Source organism: Mobula birostris, chromosome 22 (assembly GCF_030028105.1).
Source record: "Mobula birostris isolate sMobBir1 chromosome 22, sMobBir1.hap1, whole genome shotgun sequence".
Taxonomy (NCBI): Eukaryota; Metazoa; Chordata; class Chondrichthyes; order Myliobatiformes; family Myliobatidae; genus Mobula; species Mobula birostris.
The window spans coordinates 11,909,761-11,932,079 of NC_092391.1; the positions used below are offsets into that span (position 1 = coordinate 11,909,761).

Here is a 22,319-nt window from a genome sequence, read left to right on the forward strand (position 1 = left end):
GTTGAGGTCAGGTATGAGCTCAGTGGAAAAAAATCAAGTTTTCAGCCATAATACTTGACAGGAAACATGTTTTTGAAGATCTGGCCAACTGCAGCATAAATGCAGCTGTTTTCCGAGATCAATCATCTTCGATAATTAAGGCTAGTGCGTTCACAAAGAGATAAATTTCTGTTTATACTCTGACTGGGAATCTGTCATCACCTCTTAGTATTTCTGTCCTATCCAGCTTGGGTTTGTGCACATTTCTTCATGTCTGTGATTGGACTAGTGAGTTATTCCCAAATACCCGTTCCATCAGGAAGCTGGGATACATGAAAAGTAACACACACAAAAAGCTGGAGGGACTCAGCAGGCCAGACAGAATCTATGGAAAAGAGCAAACAGTCGGCATTTTGGGCCAAGACCTTTCTTTAGGACTCATGATGCTACTACCACTGCAAAGTCTCTTCTAGGGAAGCCTATCCTGAAGAAGTTTAAATTTTCCCTTCAGTCTTGATGAAGGGTCTTGGCCCTAAACGTCGACTGGTTACTCTCTTCTGTCTGGCCTACTGAGTTCCTCCAGCATTTTGTGTGTGTGTTGCTTTCTACATCACAAGCGTTGTGTGATGGGAAGCTCGTATCTTCTGCTAAGATAATCAACCAGTTCCCTTCTGAGTACTCTGAACTCTGCTGGATCATAACTGTATGGGCTGTGTGGGCTATATGTACTGTTTTTTGGACCTTGATCCCAGAGGAATGATGTTTCATTTAGCTGTATGCACGTCTATGGTTGAATGACAACAAACAAACTTGAACTTGAGCTTGCCATATTATAAAAACAAGCATGCACTATTGAGTTTTTATATAGTATTTGTCAGACCATATTTGGAGCTTATCAGCCAATTCAAAGATCTGGTGATGTAGTAGTTAAGTTACTGGACAAACAGCAGAATCCAGATTTGCTAGCTCAGCTCCTGCTGTGCAGAATCCAAGTTCAATAAACCTGAAATTAAAGAGCTGGTGTGATTACACCAGATTGTCATAAAAAATCACTGTATCATCTTTAAAGGATGAAGTTGGCTCCCTTTACCTGTCAGAAACCATATGTAATTCCAGATCCATCAAAGAGACCTTTAACTCCCTCTAGTTTGGGACAGACAATTTAAAAAAACTGGCATTTCCTTCATTTCCTTTAGGCAAACAATTAATAGAAAAAGTAAAACAAATTCATTTCTGCAGATATCCGACAAGCCATTCCCCATCTGAACCTTCGTCAGCACGTGGAATGGAGTTCTTTTCCAAGATTCCTGCAACCTCCTTTTTTAATATCCTATTTGTCCAGTAGCTTATTTCCATCACTTACTGAATTTTGGCATATTTTTATATGAACCAATTCTTCACATAATTCAGAGTAAACTGTTAATTGTGATGGTCTCTGTTGTTGTGCTGTGGGAGTTTCCATACAACCTTACCTAACAATGACCTATAATAAACACAAGAGATTCTGCAGATGATGGAAGTCTAGTGCAACACAAACAAAATGCCGGAACAACTCAGCAGATCAGGCAGTATCTGAAAATGAATAAACAGTTGATATTTATGGCCGAGACTTGTTGAGTTCTTCCAGAATTTTGTGTATGTTACTAACAGCAGTCTCCCTCTTTTGCCTGTAATTGGGTGGAAGGTTCACAGTAACAATATTGTGTAACATAATCAGTGAGTCACAATAATGGAAAGTTTAAAAAAAAACTGCAGACGCTGGGAATCTGAAATAAAAACAGAAAATGTTGGAGAATATTCAGCAGGTCAGGCAGCGTCTGTGGAGAAATGAACAGTACCACTGTTTCATGTTGACACTCCTTCATCAGAAATTAGTAAGTGAGAAAATAGATTAGTTTTAAATTGCCAAGAGAGGGATGCTTGCCTAGAGTCACACATGCAAAATGCGGAAGGAACTCACTAGGTCAGGCAGCATCTATGGAGAGGAATAAACAGCCAACATTTTGGGCCAAGGTCCTTTATCAGGACTGAAAAAGAAGGGAAATCAGCCAGAATAAGAAAGTGGAGGGAGGGAAAGAGACCAAGCTAGAAGGTGGATAGGGGAGGGGGCAATGAAGTAAGAAGCTGGGAGGTGATAGGAGGAGCAGGGATGAAGAAAAATGAATTAATAGGAGAGGAGAGTGGACCATGTGAGAAAGGGAAGTAGGAGGGACACCAAGAGGAAGTGATGGGCAGGTGAGGAGGTAAGAAGGGAGCCGGAGTGGGAAATGGAAGAAGAGGGAAAAGGGAAGAGGAAAATTTACCAGATGCATGCCCAGTGTTGGGTGATGGAGTCTCCATTCTTTTGTTAAGGAAGCCCACCAGTTCCATACTAAGTACTCTGTACTGTCTTAATGAACTAGACAGCCATTTCAAAGGTCTGATAATGTAGTGGTTAAGATACTGGACTGACAGGAGTACCTCTGAAGGAGTGAGACCAGGATTTGCTGGGATTATTTCATTGCTTGTAGTGCTCTCTGATTGATAGGCTAATGGAGGTCTTCAGCAAGAGGGAGAGAGATTGAGGTAAGAGAAGAGGCTGTGGAGAAACAGAAAAAATAACAAACAAAAGTACATGTAAAATCTATGAAATGCAGGCATTTTCCCCCCAGGATGGGTGAAAATAGAACTGGAGGTCACAGGTTTAGGCTGAAAGGTGAAATATTGAAGGGGAACTTCTTCACTCTGGAGTGGTGCGAGTATGGAACAAGCTGTTCGTGGATGTGGTGGATGCGGGTTCAATTTAAATATTTAAGTTTGAATAGATACCTGGATGAGAGGGCTATGGAAGACTGAGGTCTGGGTGCAGGTAGATAGGACTAGGCAGGAAACCATGCCGATACAGTCTAGGCTCTATGACTGTGAATGCTCTGAAATGGGGAGTGGTTGATGGAGATGGAAATCCCATAGGGAATGATTCTTTCAGAGTACTGAAAGGGAAGGAATTGAGAGAGGAAGATGGTGACCAATGATAGTATCTTACCGAAGGTGGTGGAACTTACGAAGAAAGATCTGTTGAATGTGATAGAAAGGATGGAAGATTCTAATCTACCAGAGAACAGGTCACACAAAACTTTGAACACTGAAGCCAGGACAAGAGCCCCATAAATAAAAATAAAAACTGTAAGTGTTGGAAATAGGCAGCCTGTGTGGGAAAAGTAAAACAGAATTAGCATGACTAATTGATGACCTTTCACCAAAGTTGAATGTTGTATCAAGAACATTTTTTGGGCTTGTTTGATCTCCAACATCTGTTTGCTTTTGCACTTCAGAAGCTAACAGATGAATTAAGTGCAGTACACCCCCCCCAAAACATTTCTCTTAAACACCACTTAAACTAGACCCGGTTCAGGAAAAGAGAAGAGGGTGGACAGGGAGTGGTTGACAGAGATGGAAATCACACGGAGAATGATCCCTTCAGAGTACTGAAACAGAAGGTATTGAGAGAGGAAGATATGCCCAGTGATGGAATCTTGTTGAAGATGGAGGAACTTGTGAAGAAAGATCTGTTGAATGTGCTGGAAGATCTATATGAAACACCTAATTCTGCTCCAATGTCTTATGTAGTTGGTGGTATTGATGTTTGAAGTTCTCGTCTTTGCACCTCACTTGACTTCACATTTTAAATGATCGGCTATAGATTGATAGATAGATACTTTATGGATCCCAAAGAAAAGTACAGTGTCACAGAAACATTACAAGTGCACAGGTATACAAATATTAGAAGAGAAGTAAGAAAGAATACAAAATAAGTTACCTCAAACAGTCTAACAGGAGGGGATCATCAGTTCCTCAGCTATAGGTTGACTCATTATAGGACCGAATGGCCAAGGGTAAGAATGACCTATTGTAGTGCTCTTTGGAGCAGCGCTCTTGTCTTAGTAACATAACACTGAGAAATTCAACATTGAAAATAACAAAAATGTTATTTATTATTATTCGTGTTTTAGTATTTGTACAGTTTGTCTTTTGCATATTGATTGTTTGTGTCTTTCATTGATTCTGTCATATTACTTTGTTCTACTGTGAATGTCTGCAAGAAGATGAATCTCGGAGTTGTATATGAAGACATGTATGTACTTTGATAATAAACTTAGATTTTTTTTAGATTTAGGTTAACAGTCACTTCTGACCCAATTTGCCCACAGCGCCCTATTGCACTCATTAACCTACCCATCCCAGGGCACCCAGAAGAAACTCGAGCAGTCATGGGGAGAATGTACACACTCCTTATGGACAGTGGCAGGAATTGAACCTGGGCCTCTGGCGCTGTAGTAGCAGTACGCAAAACGCTACACTACCATGCCGCCTATGTTGTCAAATTTACTTTGACTTTGACTACGAAGTGGTTGTGATTGCACCAAGACACTGTTCTAAATGAGCTCAACAGCCATCTCAAAGGTCTTGGTGATGAGGTAAAGTCACTGGACAAACGGCAGAGTACGGATTCGATAGCCCAGCTCCTGCTGTGGAGGATCCTTGTTCAATAAATCTGAAATTTTCATTAATATATTGTGTTTATAGTATATGGTGACATATATGTACTTTGATAATAAATTTAATTTGAACTTTGAGAGCGATTTAGCTTTTCTATAGAAACTTGTATCACGAGCTGGATTATTGTGATATTGTCACAGTGGTAGAGACTTCTATCACAGATCCGTGGTTGCAATTAATGGGTAGCTTTGTGGGTAGAGAAGGGTGTAGTCCCAGACATCAGACATCAAGTTCTGGATACGGTCTAACCTGGAAAACATGCTTTGTATTTCAGGGATTTACCTGTTGGATTTGATCTACATTGACTCTGCATATCCAGCGTCGGACAGCATCATGGAGAATGAACAGAGGTCGAACCAGATGAACAACATTTTGAGGATCATTTCAGATTTACAAGATTCATTCAATTGTGGTGCGTATTTAACTTTTCCTTACGTGAGCTCTGATCACTGCTGTCATTACTGAGTCTCTGATCTAACAGCAAGTGCCCTCAATATCTACTGATCTCATTTGAATTAAACCAAAGAATGATATGGTGTGTAACTTTATTTAGGTCACACTGACTTCAGCTTAGTCTGAAGTTTCCAATGATGGATCTTGACTGAAGTTCCCAATGGTAGGCATTGTCTGATATACCCAATGGCAAGCCTTCACTGAAGTTCCAGTGGTGGGCTTTGACTGAAGTTCTCAGTAGAAGTGTTTGACTGAATTTGCCTGTGGTGTGACCTCCAGTGAAGTTCCCAGTGATGGTTCTCCAGCCAAATAGCTGCCATATTGTGGGGTTGACATATTCTGCCTAAAAGTACACTCTCCAAGAGTCTTTTGGTTTCAAAGTACAGCCTGTTGTCCACAGACCACAGGCTGCACTTACGGTCAAAGGTCAAAGTACATTTTATTATCAAAGTATGTACACTTGACACAACCTTGAGATCTGTCTCCTTATGGGCAGTACAAAATGAAGAATCCAAATAGAACCAATTAAAAACAAAAGAAGTCCATCCAAACATAGATTCATACAACATTAAACAGGTCTCTCAGCTCAAATGTCTCTTGCCACCGAAGATTGTTTTGTAAACTAGTGCTGTTTGCCTGCATTTGGCCTATACCCCAAGGCTTTCCTATCTAACAACCTTTTAAATGATGTTAATGTACCAGCCACTTCCATTTCCTCTGGCAGCTCATTCTATGTGCTGACCACCCTCTGGGTGAAAAAGTTGCCCCTCAGGTTCTTACTAAATCACTCCCACTCACCTTAAACCTAAGCCCTCTAGTTCTTGATTTCCTAACCCTGGGAAAAAGACCTTTGCCTAGTGACCTGAGCCCACGATTTTGCATACGTCCATAAGATCACCCTAGATTCTCCTATGCTTCAGTGATAAAAGTCCCCACCTGCTCAACCTCTCTATAACACAGTCGTTCAAGTCCTAGCAACATCCTTGTAGATCTCCTCTGCCTTCCTTCTTAAAGCCGGGTGACCAGTTTTCCAAACGTGGTTTCACCAATGCCTTGTACAACTGCAGCAGTATATGCTGACTTTCAAGTTCAGAGATCAGATTAGATTTATTTATCACATGTACCTTGAAAGATACAGTGAAAGGTGTTGTTTGCATTAATAACCAACACGCCCAAGGATGTGCTGGGGGCAGCCTGCAAGCGTCGCCACACGTTCCTGTGCCAACATCGCATGTCCACAATGTTCAGCACGACAGAGAACACAACAATTGACAAAGCAACATCGACAAAACAACCCCATTTCAGACATCCCACCTCTCCTGGAAGTTCCGGGAGTCTCGCGCATATCGATAGAGGTTCCCTGATGCCCGGAAATTATATACAATATCCCGGAAATAGATTTTTTTGAGAAAGAGAGGGAGAGGGAGAGCGAGCATCCTGATTGGTCTCTCTTCGTGCTAAGAGTGGTCTCCAACCACCGGGCCGCAAGGAAACAATATGATCTGGTGATATGAAACGATATGAGTCAGCTGCACCTTTCCTCATTCCCTCTCACGCCCACTGTTGAATTTGGACACATGCGAGGTCATTACCCACGCATCATCCATGTCAGCGCGGGAAGGAGATCAACTCCTCGAGCTTGCAAATGATGGCAGGCTGAAAAGTATGTTTGACATTAACATCTCTGCTGGCATTCTGGATCAAAGTCAAGGCTGAATATCCTGAGATAGCCACGGAAGCACTGAAAAGATTGCTTCCATTTCCAACGTCATATCGCTGTGAAGCGGAGTTTTCTGCAATGAATGCAATGAAAACTAAATTGCGGAATAGACTGGACACAAGGAACCCCCTTCGAGTATCACTGTCTCCCATCACCCCTCGATGGGACCGTCTTGTTGCAGGAAAACAAGCCCAGGGCTCCCACTGATTCAGCGATATTGGTGTGTTGCAATGATTTTATATGTTCATATGGGGAAAATATGTGCTGTGTGTTTAATATTTAAATGTTACTTAAAATGCTATGACTTATAATTGACTTATCATCTATATTCCGGTCATGATTAACACCTCCCCCCCGCCCCCAACCGGTCGGCCGGTCCACAAAAATGTTGTCAATATTAAACAGGTCTGCGGTGCAAAAAATGTTTGGGACCCCTGCTAAGTAGACCTATCAGTTTTCTCTGTGGGCGGGCTTTACAGTCGACCTCAAAAATAATGACAGTTGCTCGCTGCACTGTTTGCAACAGTGACTTTTCTATTGCTCATGGTGGGTTAAAATGTAAAAGACATGTTTAGGTGAGTTTAACAGGTGTTATTCGTTCATTAGCGTAGCTAACGTTATTTAAACTGGCTGGCTAGCTGCTAAGGAGCTACTCTATTGATGTCCTACGTGATGAAGCCAAACTCCCTGTAGACTTGCTTAAAGTTGTAATAGAATAACATGATAATATAAGTACATATTTTAATGTCACATTTTCTGCATATACTCAACTTGGTTTACAGATTAGATAAAATCACTAAACAAGGTATTACGTACACCCTTGGAGGTCGACCGGGGGGGGGGGGGGGTGCTACCTCCCTGAAATGAGATTTTGCATGGTGGGATGTCTGCCATTTCTCCCTGCCATCCATCCACCCACACACCTACACAGTCCTCAAATCCCAAGGCAGGCTGGCTTCAGCCTCCAAACTCCAGTTTACTCGCAGATTCACAGATGCAGTGAACTCTTTACGATTCATAGACTTGGGCCTCAGTTTCTGGGCTTCCAATTGACCCTCGAGTTTCAACCTGGATTTCCCTTCGACCTTCTACACTCTACATTGTCCCATACAGCATTCCCATTGCTTCTGCACACCTTGTCTGCGTATGATGTCATTTTCAGGGAGCAATATGATTTTGCTCCTTTGTCCCTCTTTTGCACGACACTGCCCAGGATCCTAAGTTGTACAGTGGAAGTCCTATCTTTTCTTTCTCTCTTTCTGTCCCTCTTTCTTCCTCTCTCTCTCTTTCCCTCTCACTCTCCCTCTCACTCTCTCCCCCCCACTCTCTCCCTCCCTCTCTCATTTTCACTCACTCTCTCTTCCTCTCTTTCTCTACCTCTCTCCCCCTCTCTCCCTCTCTCTCCCTTGCCCGCTTTCTCTCTCACCTTCACCCTCTCTTTCTCTCTTGCTCTCTCTCTTTCTCTCTCACACATCCTCTCTCTCCCTCCCTCTCTCATTGTCTCTCTCTCTTTCCCTCTCCCTCTTCCTCTCCCTCTCCTCCCGTCTCCCTCCCTCTCCCCTCTCCCCCTCCCCTCTCCCTCTCCCTTCCCTCTCCCTCCCCCTCTCCCTCCCCCACTCTCCCTCTCCCTCTCCCCCTCCCCCTCTCCCTCCCTGTCTCTCTCCCCCTCTCACCCTCACCCCCTGCCACCACCAAATCCTTCCACGCATGTTCCCCAGGAAAGCCAGAAATGTTTATGAATCGTTACAGACTCCACGTCAATCCTGGGTGGCCAATGAAATTATTTTCTGTCATTCTACTTTCAAGGGAATAGTGGCTAGTCTTTCTCAGCCTTCAGGCAAGTCTCTCACCCCATGGAACAGTATCATAAAACACCAACAAAATGATTGGAACCCTGTCTCCTGGAAGAGACAGCTGTTTAGCTTTGTGGTTTAGAGAATGGTTAATTTTAACTGTGCTATCCACAATATCATAAAGCTGAAGTGTCCTTCCTATATCTGTGCAATGAAGCAATTCTTCAATTAAAGAGAGGTTTTAATCAACCACACTGATGTGTTGAAGGAACAGCTGAGCTTTGTCCTCAATGCTGTTATTTGAGGAGTAACATCATTATTTATCCAGGCAAACTAAGGCATTAACTTTGACCCTTTCAGGCATTGTTGCAGCTGTGTTGCCTCCAGTAACTCCTAATTCTAGTAAAAATAATGTTCTGAGCTTTGGTGACAGATTTTAATATCCTTAACTCAACTATTAACTCTGAACTCTTCTGGCTTCTTCCCCTTTCCTTTAAAAGTTCAAAATAAATCTATCATCAAAGTGTGTATCTTTCACCATATGAGAGATTAATTTTCTTACAGACATTCACGGGAAAATAAAGAAATACAATAGAAATTACAAGAAGTTATATATAATAAAGACTGACAAACAGTCCTGATGAAGGGTCCCGGCCCCAAATGTCATCTACTTATTTGTCTCCATAGCTGCTGTCTGACCGGCTGAGTTCCTTCAGCATTTTGTGTGTGTCGATCCTTAACTCTTTGCTGCCCGTAATAAGAACACATTGATAGGGCCTGCCTTTTGGAATCCCAAAAAAAATGAGGCTGCGGAGATATGATATTCTCAGTTCCCCTAATTCTGAAAAGATCCCAGTGGATTGGAAGAGCAGAAATGTGGTGTCGTTATTCAAGAATAAGAGTGAGGCAGAAATTGGTAAATGGTTTATTATTGTCACAGGTACCAAGATAGAGCGAAAAGCTGTTTGCATGCCATCCAGACAGATCACTCCATACATAGGTTCATCGAGGAAAAACCAAGTGCAGAGTTTTGTGTCACAGTTACAGAGAAAGTGCACTGCAGGTACACGGAGTGCAAGGGCCATGGCAAAGTCGATTAAGAGATGAGGAGTTCATCCTTATCTTACAAAAGCTCTTATAACCACAGGACGGAAGCTGTCCTTGAGCCTGCTAGTATGTGCTATCAAACTTATCTGCCTTCTGTCTGATGAAAGTGGAGGGGAAGAGAGACTCACTGGGTGGGAGAGGTCCTTGATTCTGTTGGTTGTTTTCCTGAGGCAACAGGAAGTGTATCCTGGATCAGTGGGAAGGAAGACATGTTCTTTTGTGATAGACTGAGCTGTGTTCACAATCCTTAGTAGTTTCTTACAATCCTGAGCAGAGCAGTTGCTAGACCAAGCTGTGCGCAACTCAGTCACTGGAAATGGTAGACCAGTTAGACTGATACCTGTTGTTGGGAGAAGGTTGACAGCTGTACAGTACAGTAACAGGTCCCTACACTGACCATGTTCATACTGGCCTGTTTGCCTATTTACCATTTTGTCTGCATTCAGTCCTCATGATTGCCCAAAGGTTTCTTAAAGTTGTATCTGATGCCTCCACCACCTCTGACGAGTTCCAGTTATCAGCCACTCTCTGTGAAAACAAAAAACTTTTCCTCAAATTCCCTTTAAAGATCCATAATCCACTTGCTTTTGATTCCTGTAGCTGGAAAGAATTCACACTGAGTCCAGGGTTTAAGATATAAGGCATAAGATCATAGAGTCGTAGAAGACTACAGTACAGCAACAAGCCATTTGGCCCATCTAGTCAGTGCCGAATCATTAATCTGCCTGGTCCCATCGAGCTGCACCTGGGCCATAGCTCCCGATACCCCTCCCATCCATGTACTTATCCTAGTTTCTTGTTCCACCACTTCTGCTGGCAGCTTGTTCCACACTCACCACCCTCTGAAGGAAGAAGTTACCCCTCATGTTCCCCTTAAATATTTCACCTTTCACCTTTATCCCATGACTGCTAGTTCCAGTCTCATTCAACCTCAGTGGAAAAAGCCTGCTTGCATTTACTCTATCTATATCCCTCATAATTTTGTATACCTCCATCAAATCTCCCTTCTACTATTTAAGTCCTAGCCAGGTTTGTCCTCCCAAAGTGCAACACTTCACATTTGTCTGCATTAAATTCTGTCTGCCATTTTTCAGCCCATTTTTCCAGCTAGCCCAGATCAGATCCCACTTCAGGCTTTGATAGTCTTCCTTGCTGTCCACTACATCCCCAGTCTTGGTGCCATCCACAAATTTGCTGATCCAGTTTACCACATTGTCATCCTGGTTGTAGATATTAATGATGAGCGACAGCAGACCCAGCACTGACCCCTACATCACAGACCTGGTCAAAAGCCTCCAATGGAGAGGCAGCCATCTACAACCACTCTGTCTTCTCAATGTCTAATCCGGTTTACTACCTCATCTTGCATGCCAAGCGACTGGACCATTCTCACCAACCTCCCGTGTAGAACCTTACCAAAGGCCTTGCTAAAGTCCATGTAGACAACATCCACTGCCTCGTCTTCATCAACTTTCATGGTAACTTCATTGACAAATTCTATAAGATTGTTTAGATGCGAGCTATGATGCTCAAAGCCATATTGACTATCCCTAATCTGTCCCTGTCTATGCAAATGCTTATATATTCAGTTCCTTAGAATACCTTCCAATAACTTGCCTACTACTGATGTCAGGCTCGCTGGCCTATAATCTTCTGGCTTATTCTTAGAGTCTTTCTTTAACAGCAGAAAGACATTAATGGTCCTCCAACCCTTCACCACTCCACCTATGGCAGTGGACATATTAACTATCTCTGCACTAGCCTCCCACAGGGTCTGAGGGAACACCTTATTGGGCCCTGGGGAGTTATCCCCCATATTACCTCAACACCAGAGCAACCTCATGCCTTCTTTTAGCACTCCTGATTTCCTTCTTAAGCGTTACTTTGCGTTTCTTCTATTCCTCAAGTACTTTGTTTGCTCCATCTGGCTTATACCTGCTATGCAGCTCCTTCTTTTTCTTAACCAGACCCTCAACTTCTCACAAAGATCAGGGTTCCCTAAAGCTATTATCCTTGCATTTTATTCTGGCAGGAACATACAACCTCTGTACTTGAAAAAAAAATTAACTTTTACCAGAAAACAACCTGTCCCTATCCACACTTGCCAGATCCTGTCATCAAAGAGCATAGGAGTAGAATTAGGCCATTTGGCCCATCAAGTCTTCTCTGCCATTCCATTATGGCTGATTTATTATCCCCCTCAACCCTATTTTCCTGCCTTCTGCTTGTAACCTTTGATGCTCTTACTAATCAAGAACCTACCTATCAACTTCTGCTGTAAATATGCCCAAACAACTGAGCCTCCACAGCCATCTATAGCAATGAATTGCACTGATTCACCACTCACTGGTTAAGGAAGTTCCTCCTCATCTTTGTTATAAAGAGCTGCCCTTGCCAATTGTAGGGATGACTTACAAGGGACTGAAGAACCTGAGGGTATAGACATGAAGTAAGAGGATGTGTTGGAGCTGTTGAAAGGTATTAAGTTGGATAGGTCACCGGGACCGGATGAGATATACCCCAGGGTAGTGAGGGAGGAGTTTGCTGAGCCTCTAGCAATGATCTTTGCATCATCAACAGGGATGGGAGAAGTACCAGAAGATTGGAAGGTTGCAGATATTGTTCCTTTGTTCAAGAAAAGGAGTAGAGATAACCCAGGAAGTTATAATCTAGTGAGTCTTACTTCAGTGGTGGGCAAGTTGTTGGAGAAGATCCTGAGGGGCAGGATTTGTGTGCATTTGGAGAGGCATAATCTGTTTAGGAATAGTCAGTATGCTTTTGTCAAGGGCAGGTCATGCCTTACGAGCCTGATTGAATTCTTTGAGGAGGTAACAGAACACATTGATGAAGGTAGAGCAGTGAATGTAGGGTATATGGATTTCAGTAAGGCATTTGATAAAGTTCCCCATGCCAGGATCCTTCAGAAAGTAATGAGGCATGGGATCCAAGGAGACCTTGCTCTGTGGATCCAGAATTGGCTTGCCCACAGAAGGCAAAGGGTGCTTGTGGATGGTTCGTATCCTGCATGGAGGTTGGTAACCAGTGGTATTCCGCAGAGATCTGTTCTGGAACTCCTCCGCTTTATGATTTTTATAAATGACCTGGATGGGGAAGTAGAAGGGTGCGTTAGTAAGTTTGCTGATGACACAAAAGTTGGGAGTGTTATAGATAGTCTGGAGGGTTGTCAGAGGTTACAGCGGGACATCGGTAGGATGCAGAACTGGACTGAGAAGTAGCAGATGGAGCTCAACCCGGATAAGTGTGAAGTGGTTCATTTCGTTCGGTGAAAATAGAAGACAGAATATAATATTAATGATAAGACTCTTGGCAGTGTGGAGGATCAGAAGGATCTTGCGGTCCATGCCGATAGGAAACTCATAGCTGCTGTGCAGGTTGACGGTGTCGTTAAGAAGACGTATGGTGTGTTGGCCTTCGTCAATCATGGGATTGAGTTCAAGAGCCGTGATGTAATGTTACAGCTATATAAGACCTTGGTTAGACCTCACTTGGAGTACTGTGTTCAGTTCTGGTCACCTCACTACAGGAAAGGGTGTGGATGCTGTAGAGGGAGTGCAGAGGAGATTTATAAGGATGTTGCCTGGATTGGAGAAGGTACCTTATGAGAATAGGTTGAGTGAACTTGGCCTTTTCTCCATGGAGCGATGGAGGAAGAGAGGTGACCTGATAGAGGTGTATAAGATGATGAGAGGCATTGATCGTGTGGATAGCCAGAAGCTTGTTCCCAGGGCTGAAATAGCTAACACAAGGGGGCATAGTTTTAAGATGCTTGAAAGTAGGTACAAGGGGGATGTCAGAGGTAAGTTTTTCACACAGAAAGTAGTGGGTGTGTGGGATACACTGCCAGCAACAATGGTAGAGGCAGATACAATAAGGTCTTTTAAGACACTCTTAGATAGGTACATGGAGCTTAGAAAAATGGAGTGCTATGCAGTGGGGTAATTCTAGAATAGGTTACGTGGTCGGTACAACATTGTGGGCCGAAGGGCCTGTAAGGTGCTGTAGATTTCTATGTTCTATGAGCTTGTGGCCTTTTGTCCAACACTCCCCCAGTATAGGAAACATACTTTCCATTTCCACTATGTCTAGGCCCTTCAATATTCAGTAGGTTTCAATGTGATGTCCTCTCATTCTTCTAAACTCTGGCAAGTACAGGCCCAAAGCCATCCAAACTTTCTCTTTATTGCAACTAGACATTAGCAAAGGAGACACTTGATTCAGAATCAGTGGGCCAAATGGCTTAATTCTGCTTCTATATCTTTTGGTTTTATGGTTCGCTGTTGTTCAGACTCTCTTGGCTGTGGTCAAGAAAGCCTCCTCATTTCTAGTACAGTTAAACACACACACACACACACACACACACACACACACACACATTGTGAATTGACTGAGGGAAACTTTTTCTTGAAACTCAGCACTTTCCCTATGAGGGAGTTTTAAAGACTTTCCTTAATCATCCATCACCAGTGAACGAAGAGTAGTCAACGTGCCTGGGGACAGCTCAGTGAACAGACACAAGCAACCTCTTGTTTTCCTTGCCTGAGGATGGGAAAGAAATATCCGGCACACTAGACTACATCTATATATTGTGAGTCTCTACAGGCTCCTGTTTCTGAGTGGTTCATGGACACAATTTCACTCTTGCTTTATTTTGCAGTATTTATTTTGGAATTTATACTAACTGATGTGTTTTCACAATACTGTTGCAACAAAACTCATTTTGTGTCGTGTAAGATAGTAATACTACATTTATTTATTTATTATGGATTTTTTTTTATTATTGGGGATTTATTTATTATTAGAGATTTACTTATTATAAGTCGCCGAGACCAGATGAGATGTACCCCAGGCTACTGTGGGAGGCAAGGGAGGAGATTGCTGAGCCTCTGGCGATGATCTTGGAGGATTGGAGCGTTGCAGATGTTGTTCCTTTATTCAAGAAAGGGAGTAGAGATAGCCCAGGAAATTATAGACCAGTGAGTCTTACTTCAGTGGTTCGTAAGTTGACGGAGAAGATCCTGGGAGGCAGGATTTATGAACATTTGGAGAGGTATAATATGATTAGGAATAGTCAGCAGGGCTTTGTCAAGGGCAGGTCGTGCCTTACGAGCCTGATTGAATTTTTTGAGGATGTGACTAAACACATTGATGAAGGAAGAGCAGTAGATGTAGTGTATGTGGATTTCAGCAAGGCATTTGATAAGGAACCCCATGCAATGCTTATTGAGAAAGTAAGGAGGCATGGGATCCAAGGGGACATTGCTTTCTGGATCCAGAACTGGCTTGCCCGCAGAAGGCAAAGAGTGGTTGTAGACGGGTCATATTCTGCATGGAGGTCGGTCACCAGTGGAGTGCCTCAGGGATCTGTTCTTGGACCCTTACTCTTTGTGATTTTAATAAATGACCTAGATGAGGAAGTGGAGGGATGGGTTAGTAAGTTTGTTGATGACACAAATGTTAGAGGTGTTGTGGATAGTGTGGAGGGCTGTCAGAGGTTACAGTGGGACATTGATAGGATGCAAAACTGGGCTGAGAAGTGGCAGATGGAGTTCAACCCAGATAAGTGTGAAGTGGTTCATTTTGGTAGATCAAATATGATGGCAGAATATAGTATTAATGGTAAGACTCTTGGCATTGTAGAGGATCAGAGGGATCTTGGGGTCTGAGACCATAGGACGCTCAGAGTAGCTGCGCAGGTTGACGCTGTGGTTTAGAAGGCATACGGTGTATTGCCCTTCATTAATCGTGGAATTGAACTTAGGAGCCGAGAGGTAATGTTGCAGCTATATAGGACCCTGTTCAGACCCCACTTGGAGTACTGTGCTCAGTTCTGGTCGCCTCACTACAGGAAGGATGTGGAAGCCATAGAAAGGGTGCAGAGGAGATTTACAAGGATGTTGCCTGGATTGGGGAGCATGCCTTATGAAAACAGGTTGAGTGAACTCGGCCTTTTCTCCTTGGAGCGACGGAGGATGAGAGGTGACCTGGTAGAGGTGTATAAGATGATGAGAGGCATTGATCATGTGGATAGTCAGAGGCTTTTTCCCAAGGCTGAAATGGTTGCCACAAGAGGGCACAGGTTTAAGGTGCTGGGGAGAAGGTACAGAGGAGATATCAGGGGTAAGTTTTTTTACTCAGAGAGTGATGAGTGTGTGGAACGGGCTGCCGGCAGTGGTGGTGGAGGTGGATACGATAGGGTCTTTTAAGAGACTTTTAGATAGGTACATGGAGCTTAGAAAAATAGAGGGCTTTGGGGAAGTCTAGTAATTTCTAGGGTAGGGACATGTTCAGCACAACTTTGTGGGCCAAAGGGCCTGTATTGTGCTGTAGGTTTTCTATGTTTCTATGGTAATTATTTATTATTAGAGATACAACATGGGACAGGCCCTTCTGGCTCAGTGAGCTGCACCACCCAGTAACCCATCTACTTAACCCTCGCTTAATTACAGTATAATTTACAATGGCTCGTACGGCCAGATTTGGGAACAACTTCTTCCCAACTGTGATAAGACTGCTGAACGGATCCTGACCCAGATCTGGGCCGTACCCTCCAAATATCCGGACCTGCCTCTTGTTGTCTTGCACTACCTTACTTTCCCTTTTCTATTTTCTATTTATGATTTATAATTTAAATTTTTACTATTTACTATCAATTTGTACTCCTGGGAGTGCGAAGCACAGAATCAAATATCGCTGTGATGATTGTACGCTCTAGTATCAATTGTTTGGCGACAATAAAGTAAAGTAATGGTGAGTTAACCCGCTAACTAGTATGCCTTTGGACTGTGCAAACAAAACAGAAGCACCCGGAGGAAACCTTCATGGTTCATGAGGAGAATCTGCAAACAATTTACAAATGGCGGCAGAATTGAACTCCAGTCTCTGGAATGCCCCAAGCTGTAATAGCATCGCCCTATCCACTTCCCAAGTGGCTCCTAACTTCCCACTTACACCCATGAATGTCCAGGTCCAGAAGCAATCCAACCACGAGATGTTTGTGAGAGCTTTTGTGTTCTGCACTGCAGGATCCTGATCCCAGAAACACCTTGATAACATTTGACAGCTGGCAAAGCGGGATATCAGGCTTTGCTGGCTTTCGTAAAAAAAACTTCAGATTTTAAATATCACTTTAAATCAGAGATAAAATATGCTAAATTTAACCTCAAGTAATGAAATGAATTAGAGATACAGTGTGGAAACTGGCCATCATTCCCTGCTAGCAATCAAACACACATCTGCACTAATCCCATGTTCTCATCAACAACCCTCCCCCCCGGAATTTTGCCCTTCACCCACACACAAGGGGCAATTTACAGTAGTCAATTAACCTAATGACCTTTAAAGTTTTTAATTTTAAAAATAGAGAAAACTAAATAGACAGTACAGTACTGGAATCTTAGGACACCTATATAGCTATTTTTGCACAGTACTGTATTTGTCAACGTGGAGTGGAGAGCGAGTTTGTAAATCTGACAGTAGCAAAGGTTATTGGGAATGGCAAGGCTGGTGCGCCGTGGGAGGGGTGTGACAGGTGGCGAGGCTGGTGCGCCATGGGAGGGGTGTGACAGGTGGCGAGGCTGGTGTGCCGTGGGAGGGGTGTGACAGGTGGCAGAGATCAGAAGCGCTGGGGTGGGGGAGCGGTTGGCGTGGGTGCAGCCCTGAGACACCAGGCAAGGTAATTTGATTTCTAACAATTGGTTTACTGATCATCACAGAATGTCTCTCTGGTGCTTCACAGACTCTTCACTCTCCCTTCCCCCTTTCCTAACCATGATTCCCCCTTTCCCTGCTTCTGTCTCACTCTCAGTCCACAATGGAGACCCATATCAAAATCAGGTTTATAATCACTCATGTCATTTTTTTTGCAGCAGTACTGTACAATAAATAAAATTACTACAGTACTGTGCAGAAGTTTTGGGCACCCAAGCTATATGTATGTGCCTAAGACTTTTGCACAGTACCGTATAGACACATTAAAGCATTGAAGTAAATCTTTTTTTTAACGTAACTTAATTTTTGCCCCCACTTTCTAACTCTTTATTCAATGATGCACATAGAGATCATTGTGGTCTTAAATCCATTGCCAGATGTGGGGATCACTCATAACCCAAACCTGCGCCCTAAGGTACAGGGTGATGTCCCATGGTGGAGTGCACTAGGATATCCAAATCTGTCAGTGACACCTTGATCCTCTGATGTGTTGTACTGACCCACAGGTCTCAGCTGTGTTACCATGGAGATGAGAGTTGAGGTTCCCCTGTAACCATCAGCTGATTAGAGAAAGAAGGCCTGGCTTTCCTGCTTCTAACAACGTGAGGAATGTATACCACCAGTTGCTAACCACAGTGCAGTAAATGCAGAAATCCTCTGATGCGATGATACAGCGTTTGATAATATGAACTGAAGGCTTTGAAAGCCAATTACTGCAGGCAGAATAATTATATTTGATCCATAGCCACTTATTAATAAGATTTATCTCCTAATAGAGAGATGCATAAAGCAGAAGTGTGGGTCATGTAGTGCTGGCATTGCAAATTCTGGCCGTTCCAAGCTGAGGGAACACAATCACTACAAGCAGAGGAATTGGCTGAATATAAAAATAATAAAATCATAATTCTGGATGTGAGTTGTAGCTTGTAGTAGAATTGATTTAACAGATTTTACTCCTCCACTCATTAGATGCCGAATATTTTATAATACATGATTAAGGAGGGTTCTGTGCAGTATCCTGTCCACAATTCATTAGCATTTAATTATGCTAATACATACCTGGAAAGCAAACTGTCCATATGGTTCTTTAATTTCTTCACTATTGAAGTAGCTTGCTGTGCCTGTGTACTTTTGACCAGATTACACAGGCTCTTCGTAGAAAATCCATCCAATTCCAGGCGGAAAAAAAATGTTGGCTGAATTCAGCATTCGTGTGTCTTCATCCAATTTTTATGTCCATGGTTCCAACGTCTACAAATTCAAAATGAGAATAAAGATGTTCAAGAGAAGAGTCAGCATGGGTATTGTGGCTTTGGATTGATTTGTTATTTTGTTCAGAGAGCTTTGGACAACTTTACTGAAAATAGAGCTTAGAACTTGAAACAGTACAGCTCAGTGCGGGCTCTTCAGCCCACGATGTTGTGTTGATCTTTTAACCTACTCTGAGGTCAATCTAACCACTCCATCTCACCTTGCCTTCCACTTTTTTTACACCTATGTGCCTATCTAAGAGTCTTTTAAGTGCTCCTAATGCGTCTACGACCCACCACTCTCTGCGTAAAATAGTTACCACTGACATTCCCCTATACTTTCCCCAATCACCTTAAAATTATGCCCTCTTGTATTTGCCATTTCTGCCCTGGGGAAAGGTCTCTGGCTATCAACTCTACGCCTCTTATCATCTTGTACATCTCTATCAAGTCACCTCTCATCTTCCTTCGTTCTGAAGAGAAAAGAGACAGCCAGTTATTTTGCAGCTCTCAACTCTGTTGTTACCCATTCTGTAGCAATCATCTTCAACCATTCCTGATGCAGGATCTCGACCCTAAAACTTGATCATCCCTTTGCAGCCTCAGATTTCCGCCACTGTCTATAAGGAGTTTGTATGTTTTCCCCATGACTGCATGGGTTTCTTCCCATTGTTTGGGTGTTATCCCACATTCCAAAGACACATGGGTTATGATTAGATTAGTGAGCTGTGGGCAGGATATGTTCATGATGGAAGCATGGTGACAAATGCAGACTGCTTCCTAGCACATCATCTGACTGTGTTGGTCATTGACACAAAGGACGCATTTGGCAGTATGTTTCTATGTACATGAGACAAATAAAGCTAACCTTTAATCTCTATTGTTCAAAGTTCAAAGTAAATTTATTATCAAAGTACATATTCTACCCTGATGTTCATTTTCTTGTGGGCATACACAACAGTGACAAAGAAACTCAATAGAATCAATGAAGAACTACTCTGAAAGCTGGACAAACAACCAAAGTTCTTTAGCTGACAAATTGTGCAAATGCAGAAAGGAAGACTAAATAATAATAATTATTAATAAATAAGTATGTAAATAAGTCACCTGATCCATTGATTTCTTCCAGCAGTTTGCTTTTCTTTTCACTTTCAGCCATCACCTCTGCTCTACCTTCTTTCCCACTCCTACAAATCCTCATGTAAACCTCCTCTGATCATTAGCACCATGCCATTGTTTTGCTCCATCCACCTCTTTAACTCTCCAGCTTTGCAGTTCCAATGTCCCTCTCCGTTTCTCTTCCAGGATCCAGACTTTTGTGTGTCCTCTCACAGCATCTCATTAATGGGGAAAATGGCCACACTGGTTGGAACTCTCTCTCTGTCTCTCTAACAGATATTCTTTAAAATCTTCCATCAATTTGAAAACAAAAATTAGACTGACATTGAAAGGAATATTGCTCTGCCAGAGAAACCATCTTTCAAATGGATACCAAAAGTTTGAGCCCCCAACTATGCACAAAGATAGACATTAAAGATTCCACAAAAGCATTTCAGGACTTCAGAAATCAGGCACATTATCATTGATCAAAATAAGAATTAGGTTTATCATCACTGATATATGTCATGAAATTTGTTGTTTTGTGGCAGCAGTGTAGTGAACTATATGAAAAATACTGTAAGTTACAATAAGAACTATATATAAAAAAGTAGTGCAAAAAGAGAGCAAAGATTCATGGACAATTTATAAATCTGATGGCAGAAGAGAAGAAGCTGTTCCTAAAACATCATGTGTGTATCTTCAGGCTCCTGTATCTTCTTGCTGATGGTAGCAATGAGAAGAAGGCATGTCCTGGGTGGTGTGGTTTCTGAATGATGGATGCCAACTTTTTGAGGTATCACCTTTTGAATAGTGGGGAGTCTGGTGACCATGATGGAACTGATTGAGTTTGCCACTGTCTGCAGCTTGCTCCAATCCTGTGCATTGGCACCTCAGTACCAGATAGTGATGCAACTAGGCAGAATACTCTCCAAGGTACATCTGTTGAACCTTTCTAGAGTCTTTGGTGACATACCAAACCTCCTCAAACTTTATTAACTCAAGGCTGATATCTATCCCTCAATAAGCATCAATAAAACAAATTGTGTATACTTCACATTGGGTTGTTCTTGGGGTCGTGTTGTGCACAAATCTGTTACCTTTGCTTACTTCACAAGCACTTTAGGAGATCTCAAAAGAAACAAGTTTGGTGCCATATAAGTCTACACTTTTCTTTACCAACAAAAGCAGCTCCCAAAACATACAGTTCTAAGCAAAAGTCTTAGGCGCATATATATTAAGCTAGGGCACCTAAGACTTTTGCATAGTACTGTAGTAATTTTATGTACTGCACTGTACTGCTGCTGGAAAAACAGATGTTGTGACATATGTGAGTGATGATAAACGTGATTCTGATGTGGGTCTCTATTGTGGACTGAGAGCGGGAAAAGGTTAGGGATAGGGGAGTCATGGTGGGAAAAGGGGAAGGGAGCTGGAAACACTAGAGAGACATTCTATAATGATCAATAAAACAATTGCTTGGAATCAAATGATCTTCCCTGATATATCAGGGCTGGGTGTGTCTGCAGCCATGCCACCTCCCTCTCCGCCCCAGCACTTCTTCCCTGTCCTACACGCCTCTTGTGAGGCTTCACCTTCACCATTCCCAACATACTTCGCTCCCGTCAGACTTACAAGCTCACTCTCTGCTCCATATTGACAAATGCACTACTGTTCAAAGTCTTAGGCACCTTAGCTGTATGTGTGTGCCTAAGACTTTTGCACAGTGCTGTAGTTCCTTGTCATTATTGAAACTGTATACCAGTCATTGGCTTGCAAGCACATAAATTATATTGGCAGCAGGAATATGAAGGAATAACCTTCCAAGTATAATTGAGCCTGGCATGGATTGGATGTTGGGAATTTTAGTCCCCAAGCAAAACCAGTTCCACCAGATTTGTGTTGGCAAGCAGAGACATTGTTTGTGCAAGGGCTGCCAGTAATTGTCTTCTTCTTGGGCTGCTGACAGCCGTAACAGTTAGCAGATGGGTCGCACAGAGCTGTGGTTACTGTGCCATCAGAATTGGCGGTTGCTGCCATTTTTGTCAGGTGACCATTGGGAAGGTGGGAGCGGGGGGAGGGTCTTGTTTTTGCTGTTGCTGTGTCTGTTGTTGTTGCTCCTTGTGTGGTTCTGCTTAAGATTGTGGGCATGCTATGTTGGAACCTGAATGCGTGGTGATGCTTGCAGCCTGCCCCCGACACGTGCTTGTCTGTGTGGGTTGTGGACGTTTACAACCCATCTCACTGTATGTCTTGAGGTACATGTGGTAAATCTGAATTTGAGATGGGAGGTGGAGGCAGGTATTTCTGAGAATTCTTGTGATTATATAGAGGACTTGCAGCGAGGTAGCAGAAATCTGCATGAGCTAGTTCTTGGAACACTGTTTAAACTTGAGCAATGCACACAAAATGCAAGAGGAACTCAGCAGATCAGGCAGCATCTATGTATTTATGGGCCCTGATGAAGATTCTCAGTTCAAAACATTGACAGTTTGGAAGGGCTGAGACCCTTCATCAGGACTGGAAAGGAAGGGGACAGAAGGCAGAAGCTCCCTCCATAGATGCTAGCTGACCTGCTTAGTTCCTCCAGCACTTTGTGTGTGTTACTCCAGGTTTCCAGCGTCTGAATAATCTCTTGTGTCTCAGATTTCAAAT

The 22,319-nt window shown here is 42.9% G+C and overlaps 1 protein-coding gene across 6 annotated transcripts in view; it reads left to right on the forward strand.

Moving 5' to 3' along the window:
* The window catches only part of ralgps1 (Ral GEF with PH domain and SH3 binding motif 1), a 761,372-nt gene that overhangs the window by 540,885 nt on the left and 198,168 nt on the right, over positions 1 to 22,319 (forward strand). For all 6 annotated transcript variants that reach the window (XM_072240007.1, XM_072240011.1, XM_072240013.1 and 3 more), the window contains one exon: positions 4,790 to 4,927. In XM_072240007.1, coding sequence (XP_072096108.1) covers positions 4,790 to 4,927 — 138 coding nt within the window. The remainder of the gene's footprint in view (positions 1 to 4,789; positions 4,928 to 22,319) is intronic.